Source organism: Oxyura jamaicensis, chromosome 12 (assembly GCF_011077185.1).
Source record: "Oxyura jamaicensis isolate SHBP4307 breed ruddy duck chromosome 12, BPBGC_Ojam_1.0, whole genome shotgun sequence".
Classification (NCBI taxonomy): Eukaryota; Metazoa; Chordata; class Aves; order Anseriformes; family Anatidae; genus Oxyura; species Oxyura jamaicensis.
The window spans coordinates 21,886,699-21,899,877 of NC_048904.1; the positions used below are offsets into that span (position 1 = coordinate 21,886,699).

General features: G+C 39.9%; 1 protein-coding gene across 4 annotated transcripts in view; it reads right to left on the bottom strand.

Annotated features, from left to right (window-relative positions):
- Positions 1-13,179, bottom strand: part of FGD5 (FYVE, RhoGEF and PH domain containing 5) — a 104,237-nt gene that overhangs the window by 24,721 nt on the left and 66,337 nt on the right. For 3 of the 4 annotated variants that reach the window (XM_035337542.1, XM_035337540.1, XM_035337539.1), the window contains exons 8-11: positions 12,366-12,453; positions 9,476-9,526; positions 7,853-7,911; positions 27-98 (exon numbers count right to left, since the gene is read on the bottom strand). In XM_035337542.1, coding sequence (XP_035193433.1) covers positions 27-98; positions 7,853-7,911; positions 9,476-9,526; positions 12,366-12,453 — 270 coding nt within the window. The remainder of the gene's footprint in view (positions 1-26; positions 99-7,852; positions 7,912-9,475; positions 9,527-12,365; positions 12,454-13,179) is intronic. The other variant, XM_035337541.1, reaches the window with a different exon arrangement.

A 13,179-nucleotide genomic window follows, 5' to 3' on the forward strand; every position in this document is an offset into this window, starting at 1 on the left:
AGCATAGGTCTGCCTGCAGTACTCACCCTTCCTGGCTGGAGGAGGCCACTCTGCCCCCTCACACTGTACTCAATGTGTACCAGCTTCTGCAGGTTTTCCTAAGAGAGAGAAACAACATTTAGGAGACCACATGGTGATTGCTTTTAGAAAAGCAGGCAAACCCTCCCTCAACCCTCTACACCATTTTATTTCTCAAATATTTTAAAGTGATATTACAGAACCGGGTTTCAGAAAGAATTGAGCACATGGAATTTAGGTGCAGGAAGTCTTCCAGCTTCATAGGTTTTATGAAACCTCATCACCTGCATTCACATCTGCTGTGGCCTTCTACACTGTCATCTTTGATACTTCTTTAACACTTCCTCTGTACCTCAGTTCACTTTCAAAAGAGCCTGCTTACTCTATGCAGTGTTTATACATCGGTCTCTTTGCTGACTTTCTCTTGGAACCAGTAAACTGGAAACAGAGACAAAGTATAATATCTGCTCCAAAGGCTTGTTCATTAGTGGCATGACATAGATAATCCAAAGCATGATTTGATACAAGAAGATCATTGCTAGGATTATCTGGAGTTTTATATTCTGTGCTAAGAGATTAGTGACTTTGCACTGGGGAATCTGGAAGGTTAACTAGTAAGCAGGCAATACAGTTGCATCTCTTTTTTGATGCTTTGCAAAGATCAGGAAGCCCATTACCAAACTCTGATGCTACTAACTGCCTACTTGACTTGAGAGCACAGACAGTGGGCACTGGCATGTGGCATGAATTTATCTATAAAGATGGTAAATAAATTTAATCTAATTAAGCTTCTGCTCTCATAAAAATATGGTATTGGATAAAAGAGGGGTCTGTATCTGTGAAATATTGGTAGTCTTTTCAAATCTCCTTCCACTTAGTAGTTAATGCTGCTAAAACCCATGCTAAAACCCAAGTTATGTCTCTCTTGTCCAAGTTAGCCATTGTGTCCTAAATCCTCAGTTACATACACAGAAAAACTACAGACTAAGGACCACATTTGATATACCTTCATCACCTGGAAGCCCTTGACAACTGTTTTCTGCTATGGCAGATAATTGTTTATCTGTGCTCCGCTGACTGTCCTTAAGCTATCCCTGGGCTTAGTTAGACTCTATATATTGAACAATGTAATCAAGGATATATCTGCCTGATTGATACAAATCAGTGGTGTCTATAGAATCAGCTAATTAAGAAAGCTATCACAGATAACAGAAGGAGCATGTGAGCATGTCCATATCAGCATGGTGGTCTGTCAAGGCTAATATATGCTGGATTTCACCTATCAATTAATGTCGCTATCTCAACTTGCTTTTTGAGATAAGCCTGAATACCCATGTATGTTACTGCTCTGAAGAAATATTACACTTGTTAAACATGATATTAGGTTCAGTAACCACATACCAAACACATTGAAACACCTACAAGCCTTGAGTAGCTCAGGGCTGGATTGTGACCATGCAATATAACTGGCAGTTGACAAACTTTCAACACTTTCAGCCATCAAGTATCTCTTTTGCAATGCAGAATCTAACAAATGGATTTTTTTAGGTCACTTCAAAAATATAATCTAGCAAAATGGAAAAGATATATAAACTAATAGCACAGGAAACACTAGGGATCATAGGAGAGCTGACATTTGCAAAAGAAGATTGCAAAGGACTTTCCCGTAACTAAAGGGTATTTTAGCCCTTGCAAAACTTGTCAAATTGACAGCTTCCATAATGGAGCCCCATTCTTCATAGAATGGTTTGGGTTAGAAAGGACCTTAAAGATCATCTAATTCCAACCCCACTTCCATGGGCAGGGACACCTCCCACCACACCAGGTTGCTCAAAGCCCCAGGCAGCCTGGCCTTGGACAATTCCAGGGATGGGGCATGCACAGCTCCTCTGGGCAGCCTATGCCAGTGCCTCAGAAACTCTGATTAAAGAATTTCTTCCTAATATCTAATCTCTCTTAGTTTAAAGCTGTCACCTCTTGTCCTATCACCACATTCCCTGACAAAGAGTTCATCCCCAGCTTTCCTGCAGCTCCCTTTAGGCACTGTAAGGCCACTTAAAGGTCCCCTATAGCCTTCTCTTCTCCAGGTTGAACAACCCCAACTTCCTCAGCCTGTCTTCATAGGAGAGGTGCTCCAGCATCTTGATCATCTTTGTGGTCCTCCTCTGGATTCGTTTTAATAGCTCCATGTTCTTCTTGTGCTGGGGGCCCCAGAGCTGAACTCAGTGCTCCCGGTGGGTCTCACAAGAGCAGAGGGACAGAATCCCCTCCCTTGCCCTGCTGGCCATGCTGCTTCTGATGCAGCCCAGGGTATGGTTGGCTTTCTGGGCTACAAGTGCACATTGTTGCCTCATGTTGAGCTTCTCATTCACCAACACCCGAGGTCCTTCTCCTCAGGGCTGCTTTCAATCCATTCTCCACCCAGTCTGTATTTGTGCTTGGGATTGCCCCAACCCAGATGCAGGACCTTGCATGTGGCCTTATCTGAATCTCATTAAGTTCATACAGGCCAACCTCTCAAGCCAATCCAGGGTCCTCTAGGTGGCATCCCTTCCCTCGCAGGTTGGTGTTGTCAGCAAACTTGCTGAGGACACACTCAAACCCACTTAATATCCAGAAAAAGCAGTGCCTTCTTGTGAGCACACTCCCGGCAAGTGTTAGTACTACTCATTGGGGTTTCTACAAGAGTGAGGGGAGAACTCAGTTGCTGCAGATCAAACACACCACAGCTTCTCTTAGGACTTCTGGTAGAGGTGCCTGTAATAATGCTGACTTTTGCAATATAGACACATGTTCACCAGGAAATGGACAGGGACGTATCAAAAGGACTGTGAAGGACTGTGATTTATCTGGAAATGTAGGAGACTGAGGAGGACATAGTTTTCTTATGGTTCCCTAAAAAAACTCTTTATATAGTTTTCTTCATTTTGCTCAAAACTCTGATCATTCTCCTTTCAAATACCCTTCACAAGCGATGATTCAAAAATAACGACTAAGCTCCACCCACTTAGTACTGAAGATGTGGGGTTACTGAAAACCTTCTCTAAACAGCTTAGCAGTGGACTGCAACTTCCATTTGGCAAGAAACATATTTTCATTGTGTCTATGGAGGGATGCTGCATCCCCAAGAAATTCACCAGCTGTTAATAGCAACAATGATTTACAACTCTCAGCATCTCAGGGCCTCTAACAGGTTGTAGAAGTTCAGAGAGTAATGCAAACCCTGTTTAATTCAAGTAGTGAATGTCTCCTAGAGTTACAGATACACTTAGTACTATGTGGTGATGATATGCCTTATGCCTCTGTTTATACATCTATAAATTGCAAATAATATTTTTCTACTTGATAAAAATGCTATGGAGATAGCTAATATAACAAGGTATCTGAAAATCCTGGGTTAATAGTTCCGACGGAAAAAACTGCTATAACGTTATTATAAAACAAAAAAGTTAATAATGAATCTTTGATATTCTGCAGAAAACATAGATAATAATTCAGCGTTCCTGTCAGATTTTTGGACTGTAGTTTGATGAGTTAATAAATGGCAGCAGAAATCTTCCTCTTTCCAGGTACATGTCAAATCTAAATTATTACTTAGAACATCAGCTGAGTATATGCCAAGTTGTTAATGTTCTATATCGACTGACATTGTTCAGTTTGCTCTGTAATTAGAGTCACTTTTTAAATTCTTTGCATTTTTGAAAATCTGAGAGAAAGAACAGAATTGCTGGTTATGGATTTTATGTAAGGGATATTAATTCAGGAGGACAATTTCTGATTTAACAGAATACTGAATTTTGATTCTCATGAACAGGCCTCTTCACAAAACCCACAGCATTCACACAGATGGGAAAAAAGGAAATATTATTTAATCTCTTCCAGGCCATAGCTTCAAAGAGAGCAGATGTGCTCTGATGATATGATAAAAATGAAGTGTAAAAATCAATGTGGAATGTGTGATGAATTTTTTTCCAACACAGTCATTATTAATAGCTATTATTATACAGTCTATTGCATCTGTAAAACTCAGAAGATATGGTGAAGTTCTTCAAATGAAAGCATAAAATCATTGCACAGTAATGCAACACAGCAAATGTAAGTCTTTCCCTCAAAATATGGAAGAGCTACAAGCTAATCACTACCATTTCAAATGAAGCTGAATGTTCCTTAGCCATAGACATCAGGGAATCTCTATGTGCCCCTTTAACAACTTTTGCTTACTACCAGATTTCCTTCCTGCATGGCTTGTGAGGTGCCTAGAGCAGAAGTAAGGAACAGAATTTAGGTAAAATCCAAAACTGGGATATTTGGTTTAAATCAAAGACCATGGTACAGCAAAAACAGAATTCGAACTTTCACGACTATTTTCACCAGTAATATAACTCCACTGACTTCAGTGCAATATGCAATGGATATCTGATTTTGTCCACTTATGTGGCCATGTAACTTCAGAAAAAATATTCATACAAATCTTCCATGTATTTGAATAAAGTCTAAAGAAGCCGAGATGTCAGAAAAAGATGTGGAACTGATAAGAACTGAGTTCTTGCATTTCTCAGCCTCCAATATGGGTATCCCTTAAAGCTCTGAGATTACTGTGGAAACTTGTCCTGAGATCTCAGTTTTATGATGCACTATTTGTTATATTGGTATAAATAATTATTTATTAATGGAAAGTACAATTGTAAATTCTTTCCCTGAGGAGATGGAAAATCAAATCAGTTGAAACCTTTGCTCAGTAAGTGTATGGTTTCAGAGTCAAGCTGTAAAGTGGCCAGATTACGTTTACTTTTATGTTAAAATTTAAGCTTGTTAGACCACATCCTCCCTGTAATCTACATGTGTTCCTTTGACTTGGTAACAGTGTAGGGTTTATATAGTAATTAACTATTGATTATTGTTGAACATACTGGAAGCAGTCTGTATAAAACATCATTTCCATGCATCTTGCTTTTCTGCTATGCTTCTTTCTCTCTCCTTTCCTTCCTCACCATTTTGTTCGGCTGTAATACAACTACCATTTCATCTGCCAAAATTTCTCTGCCAACTTTTGTCCCCATCCTACCTACCATAATGGCTGATGACAAAATAGCTTGTAGTGAGAGCTAATGTGTCTTTAAATAAACTTGAGAGTAAATAACCAAAGAGATCAAGAGTAGCTAAGAGTTTACACTTATCAAAGGTGTTCATGCTGCCTGCTTGCTGAAGCAGAGTGTGCTGCTTTTTTTACACATGGCTCCCATTTGGAACTTTTCCATAGCAATCAGGAGAAGTAAAAGAAGTGCTGTCTTTAAACGAAGGCTTGGAAGGTTTTGGATTTTCATGGAACCACATTAACACAGCAATTGGGCTGACATTACTGTGTTAAGGGGAAATGTGTTCTGAGCTAGATGCAGCAGGACAGTATGGGGTGAAGCCTGAAACAGAAAAGTGGAAAAGGACTTAATGGACTTAAACCAAAAGAGTAGGTTTAAGCTTTTTTGAAGTTTGCATTGAATGATAATGTAGATCTGAAAAGAAATCTACTAGTTGGGCTTCATGTTGATCTGTGGTAATTTTGCCAAAGACTTCAGGAGAAGCAGGTTCAAAACCTTGATCTCAATTTCTAGTTATGAGAAGGGGAACGAGGCAGATCCATGAAGACAGGTTTCCCTATTCAGGAAATAATAAATAGTTTTAACTACAACTTATCCCTTTCTGATACAAATATTACAAGATTTTTTTCCCTGTCTCCGGCCATGAGGAGATCATCACTGAACTCGGTGCTCTAAAACAGCCTGTGAACACATGGGCTGCGTTTATGACCTTGGCACACATATCAGAGACACGGATTTTAAACCTGCACAGCAGGGATGTTCAGATGCGAGCAAAAGTTGACATTCTTGGCTCTTGGGTTCATCTGCTGCAAGCAGATGCTTCTACTTCTCTGAACTGAGTGTGAAAGCTTCATTTTTAAAAGTTGAAGGGCACCCTGGATTTTGAGACTCTTTCATTTTTACCTCCTGAGCTGCTGCAAAGAACATCCTTCATTGAGTTGACCTACTACATTTTTACCATGTCACACAGTCTGAATTCACTGCCTCACCCAGTGCCTCCATTCCCCATACAGAAGGCAAAGGCATTAAAGGAAATATGCTGAGCCAGAAGTGCTGGTATGTGGCTATGGTGCCCCCCCAGCATATGTCTTTCCCTATCAGCTCCTGCGCATTCATTCTTTCAACTTTAAAATCCTACCTGAAAACAAATTCTTACTAAGGTGGGTTGATATTTCATTGCATTTCCTCCCCTTGTTCACATTAATGCTTAGGTATTTTTATTCTTTGTCCCTTGGATTTTGTGTTTTGGTGTCTGAGTGATTATTAACCACCCTCTCTCTGCTCAGCAAATGAAATAATGAAGTGACTTGACTGCCAACTGTAATTAACCATAGGAAAGGGTGTTTGCAAAGCCAGAGACCTTTAATTTATCAAAGGCACAACAAAATCCCAGTGTAGGATGTTAAAGTCAGAAATGTTCAAACGAGTAATAAAATGTGGACAGCTTCCCAAAAGATATGATGCATTCCCCATCATTTGGAATTGCTGTGACTCAATGCAATGGCAAAATACTTCAGAGTCACCTTTTGAGAAAGAAATGCTTCATTGTAACTGCTCATTATTGGGTGAAATGCAGGATGCCTGGAATTAGGTGCTTTGTTCTCTTACATGCATGCTGTTGAACAGAAACCACATAATGGTTGACATCTTCCAGAGCAACTACATGCACTACTTGGCAATCAATCTAAATGCCTTGAAAATAAGTGCCTGAAGATGGTAGTTTTGAAATTTCGGTGTTTACTATGACTGTCGCTCAACACTTCATAGACTATGAACACTGTAGGTACTTTTCACTAACTACTTCAGCTGGATGCTAGGTCTGTGCAACTGAAGTTGAAGTTCTGCAAACATTAACTTCAGGAGAGAATTTAGCTGCAGGTGTGGGTGGCTATTATAACAAAATGAAAGACACTGCCTTTAGTTATGATATCGTCTGGATGTCCACCAAGTTAGATTACTCTGGATTCTTCTGCATCCTGTGTCTGACAATCTCTCTGCTGCCTCTATGCCTCCTAACACTGCTTCTTACTAATCTCAATAGCAAAACTCTTGTCATCTTACCTAAAAATCAGACCTAGATCCTTGGAAACAAATAGTCATAAGACTAGCTATGTGCAGGCTATCTTTGCCTGTAAATTAGGACTCTAATATCATGTGAGTGGTATTAGTAAGTCACAGTGACCTTATTGGAACTGTTCATTTTTTTGGTGAACTATATAACTTATTTAGGTATCTATATCTAAATTTAGATACGAGCTGTAACCTATGAAAGTCGAGAACAGTCTATTTGACTGTTTGAACATTTGCAAGGCTATAAGCCCAGACCAATTCTTCTGAAGTAAAATGGGATCCCAGAATGGTAGAAAACTTACATGAATGAGCTCAGAATGTATCTTTGACAGCACATTTTTTATGTCTTCAGCATTTCATATCTAAAACCATCCCAGACTAGTGACAGAACCATGAAAATTCCTGTCTCTCACTTCATTGCACCATATGCCATTTCAGAAATCCTAAGAGGAAGAAAAACTGCTCGCTACAGTGACTTAGATCTTGTACAGCTGCACTAAAGGGCATAAACCTGCTCCATATCTGTAATGCTCTAAGCCAGACCTATATAAACTTTTGAGATTCACACTGGAGGAGGTTTCAGAATTTACAGCAGATACAGATACATTTCATCAGATGTACAAAAAAACACTATTGACTGGGACAAAGTGCATCACGATAGGACTCACCCCTTGGAGCATGCTCTCGTTGGCTCGGTCCGTGATTTCAGAAACAATGAATAAGGCAGCTGAAGGGTGAAGCAAAGCAAAGACCACAAATCATATAACAGAGGAGGAAAATAACCCCAATCCTTTCTGTTTACAAGGACATCTTTAATTAAAAAAAAAAAAAAAAAAAAAAAAAAAACAGTAGCAGCAGCTCCTTAAATATTTTGGCACCACCAGGATACAACTGCCCAGCAACTTTAGGACCCAGAAGAGTCATCCTGTTGTGCAAAGCTCTGTATCATGCTTGTGTTGACCAAGGGAGCTCATGAGGTTCCTTTTAAGCACAAAATATTTTTGTAATGTTTTCTAGTTGCAGATTTTTGACATTTGGAGCTTGTAGTAGAGAGAGATTCATGTAATCCAGCTTCAACCATCTAAAAGCATGGCAGTCAAGGTGGCATGTTTCCCCTTACTACCAAGAGAGAGGACAGGCCACTCCTTCCTGATTGGCATGTGTGACATAACATCTGGATTCTCCACTGGCAAAAAGCCCAGGCCTGGACATATTTTCCGGCCCTGAGGGCAATGGCATAACATAGTTTAGGTCCTTACCTCAAATCTCATTTTCTCCTGTGGAACAGGGCATCCTACCCATTTCCAGGCCTAATCTGGGAGCATGCTAGCCATTGCTGGCCAGAAATGTGACAAGTGAGTGCTAAGAACAAACAATATAGGCAAATGTGGCTACAGGGCTTGAATGTCTGCCCTGGCTCTGTTTAAATTACTGCTATAGCTATAATCATTGTCAGTGACAAGGGTCCAAAATTTTGCATGAGATGCTACTCTTGGTCAGAACAGAATGACCTTTAGTCAGTCTCAGACCTTCTTGCTGTGAGTTGCTTTGTATTCACATTCACTATGACAAGAAGGTGCACTGGTTTCATTAATACAATGCTATTCTTATTTCATCCTGGAAGCTATTCCCACTCAAGCCCAGACTAAACCTCCCGTTGACTTCAGTGGGAGTAAGACACTTCTGCTTTATCCATCTGATGTGGTGGGAAAGATGGTGTTAGCAACTGAACATCTGGATTTGTTCTTGATTGAGCAGAACAGATTTTTATGTAATGTCTTTCAAGTTTACTTAGACTTAAGGAATACAGAAGACAGATATTTGATTGAAACCTGTGTGTCTTCAAAGTTCTGAGAGAACATCAGGCATACCCATGGTATAATATACCCATTGGATAATGATATACAAACAAGTGGGTGGACCAGTCTTAACTGGCTTTACAATGACCAGGCCAAGCATGGGTGGAGCCAAAGAGGACTAGGATTTTCCAGGTGACTTGGGCTGAAGTACAATGTAAGCACCATGCTTATATACAAGATCATTTCTTCTTCTGTAAATTCATCATGTCAAAACTATTGGAAGCCCATATATTTCATTGAGAAAAAAAGATAGCATTCTTGACCTAAATACTTCATCTAAATTAGTAGTAAGTTCTTGTAGACCTTATATCTAACCTATAAATACAAAGTCTTGAAAATAAACCTGTTCTATATATTTGCAATACAGATCCTGCACCTCTATAGAAGCAGAGTTAGTGAGGCAGAATTTTTGTTCTATCCATTTCGTTTTACCTTGTGTAGCTTCATACTCTGTAGAATCAGGGCAAAGATTATTCAAGTAATCTGTAGAAAATAATCAAACACAGACATCCAATAATTAGAATTCAGATCCATATAATCTGTTGTTGGATTAGCTAAAACATAAAATCATAATGTCCTGTATCACTTTATTCCCAAATAATTAAGTTTATGTTGCCTCTTTCCGAAGTGAAACATCTTCGACAGCATTCTACTTTGAGAATCAGTACAAAAGCATTGATTCAGACTTGGACTCACCACATAATTTGGCAGGTATAAACCAACAAACAGAGTGACAATAATATTTCCTGGTTTCTCTGCCAAAATAATTGCTGAATAGCACCATTTGACAAATAATTGTTCTTCCCAGGAATTCTGGTTTCCCATCTGAATGAATGGTGTTGGCTATAATGACGTATTTTCTCTGTTAGTTTAAAATGTATTACATGAATTCTGTAGACACAAGAAAGAGAGTGGTTCTGTACATGCAGAGTTTAATGATTACTTCTGAACTCCATCACATTCTGAAAAATAGGACTTGCATTTACAGGAATTATTTTTGCATTATCTACAGACCTTTAACCTGACAGCTTTATTTGGACTATTTGACTTTAGGGACATGGTTTAGTGGGTGATATTGATGTACGGGAATGGTTGGACCAGGTGATATTGGAGGTCTTTTCCAACTTTAATGATTCTATGATTCTATGATAAATCATCTGTATGTTTTTGTCTGTGCCTTTAATAGCTGTAGTATATGAGCACCACCATTTTTAAAGCCTAATCATGAAATACTTTTTTCTTATCTCTCTGATTAATCCAATCTCCTAAATTCTGAATCCAAGAAACAAGCCCATGAGCTGGCTATTGTGGTGCTCATGGATATCCATTCCCTTGAATATCCTATCCGTACGTGTTCCTCTTTCTGGTGCTGTTCTCTCCCTGCAGCTCCCAAATCTGCTTGGCTTTCTCATGCATTCAGTAAAGTGTCTGCCTGCACTCAGGCAGTGCTATCAGGCAATATTTAGCATTGCTTTTTACAGTTGCAAGCTCTTGGTGTCCTTGGTTACAGACATTTAATTGAGTGGACAACTCCTTTTGGCTGTAGTACAGTAACTGGCAACCAATATCCTGATAAAATACCCGTCTTTATCTGGTAGAAACAGCCAGTTATGAACACACAAAAACACCTTTTTTTTTTTTTTTAACATTACTTAGAGAATTGAAGGACTGCACTGTTCCAGATTCACCCTGTTCTGGCAGCCAAAGAAGGGCTTGGTTTCATGAGGTGAAGAACTGTAGTAGTAGCTATTTTCTGGAACATTTTGAACCAGCACACCTTACCCCAGAGCTCACAAAAGCTTTCATTTTTGCAGTTAGTGCCAGTACCTGGGCACTAAGGAAAAGCTCAAGTTGCTTCAGGCATGGAGGGAATGTCCAGCCACTGGAGCTTCACTCAGACTCTTCCAGCTCTCTCACAAAATACAGTGCTTCATGTTTGCAATTTGCCCCATGGACCACAGATATGGACAGAGAAAATGGAGTATTGTGGGGGTATTTCTGACAGGGATGTGACAAGTCCATTTCCTCAGAGGCACTGTTTGTGTGCATGCACTAAAAACACTGTAAGTATCATGTGAGACAACTAATTCCTGCACCCCACTCGTCTGGAAAGTTGCCCTTAATGTAGACACACCCAGTGAAGGAAGCAAGTCAGACAGAGAAAAAGTCCTGCTATTGGCATCCGGTGCTCATTTGTATTGCTGCTACTCAAAAAGGAAAGAACAGCTGTGAAAAATGAGTTGCATCCTTGATCAAAGTGTCTAGAGCAAGATGAAACTGCTGCTAATCTGTGCTGTGAATAAAAATTCATATGGTCCCTTTGTTCTGCTGTGTTTATAGGAGTCCCTTCTAATATGCCGTGCATTTCATCAGCTGTTGAGTATGGGCAGGATTTATAGTTTCCTTTTTACCGTCCCACACATAACTCATCTTGCATCCCTCTCCACCCATACATATACATACTTCTAAAACATTTCACCATCTTTATGTCTATGGATCCCTCCTTTTTGTGTTTCAATCTGACAAAATTACATGACAACACTGAGATTCATTGGCTACATTTCACCATTTCCTTTCATAACCAGTTCATTAGTAACAAATCTGAACTTCACAATTCTTTTAGGGCCCGCATCCTGCTCCAAAAAGACTGCTCTCTTCACAGCCTTGGTCTTACTATATTTGCAGTGGCTTGCACAGAATAAGCCACTGGGGAGAACAGAACCACTCACCTTGGAGAGACTCTGGGTAGGAGAAATGTATATGTAAAGGGAATATACAGGGAAGGTTTTACTGTAAATGTAGTGTAAATCTGGATCTCTGCCTCCTAGACCATGAAGAAATTGGGCTGCCTTACTGTACATGGTGCTCAAGGTGCAGTACTGGGTACAACTCCTTTGTTGATGGAGGAAGAGGACATGGTGCTTGCCACTGTCGTACAGAATAAAGTGCAGACTGCCTCCCCTTGCTGGGGACTACCGTGCCCTACTACCTCTGATAATTGCCTCTGATAATTGCCCTTGACATACATAGAATCAAACCTGACTGCTGGCAGCAAGGTTCCTGAGTTCTGCCTCTCCTAACTCATGGAAGGGAAAAGCCAGGAAGGAATGGCTAAAAGCACCTGACTTCACACTTTTTAGTGACCTTTTAGTATGGCTGTGCTGAAGAAGTGCCAGGCTCTCTGAATCCTGTATTAAGCAGACTGAAGTTCCCAGGAAATCCCATCCAGACCTAATTTAGAGTCATGGCATCAGTCTGTAGCACAGGCCAACATGGGAGGGTTTCCACTGAATACCTTTAAGAATGATTTAGTTTTACTGACCTGTGAGCAGCACACGATATTGGAAGACACGCTGCACCACTTTCAAAAGCTGGTGTTTCACACTCTGTGGGCTTCCACCAGAGCTCTTCTGTCCTCAAGGGAAAGGAGAGGAAACAAAGATCATGGATGCATGAGCTCAGCAGCAAACTGTCATCTCCTCCACCTGATGTGTCCCCTTGATATTTTGCTAACAGTCAAATGCACAAATTCTATTGAACCATTCCCAATTTACCAAGTTGCTAAGGGGTATTTGTAACTGTAAAGAAGTACTTCTAAGAATTTATTTTCTATGGCATCATTTGCAAATAGTTTGGACTAAGAGGGAAAAGGGAAGAAAGTGAACACCATTTAGAAGGTAAAGGTTGGATAAAAATTTTAGGGTGGCATATAAAGAGCCAGAAGTATCAGATCTCAGTGAAGCTTGTAATCTTTGTTGTTTTTTTGATGGAAGTGTGTTCTGTTTGCAAATTTTTAGTATCTTAATTCAAGACATGGAATTGAGCAGCATACAGCAAAGCGCCTTTCTGTGATGGAGTTGGAACTGAGTGTCTGGAGAGTGTTTAAAACAAAACAGAGGGATCTTGTGATCTGATTTAATACACACATGAAGAAGCATTTTTCTCTTTACTTTTTTCCTGTAGATTCAGCCCATTGCATATGGCCTCATAAAGTCTTAGTTAAAATAGGAAACTTGCTGTGTATATGTTGAGCATTGCAACACTGCTGCCAAACCAACAGCAATCCACAAAACTCAGTCCTCAAAAACCTCCATCTCCAAAGGCACCAAGAAGCAGAAGCTTGCCAGGACCTGAGC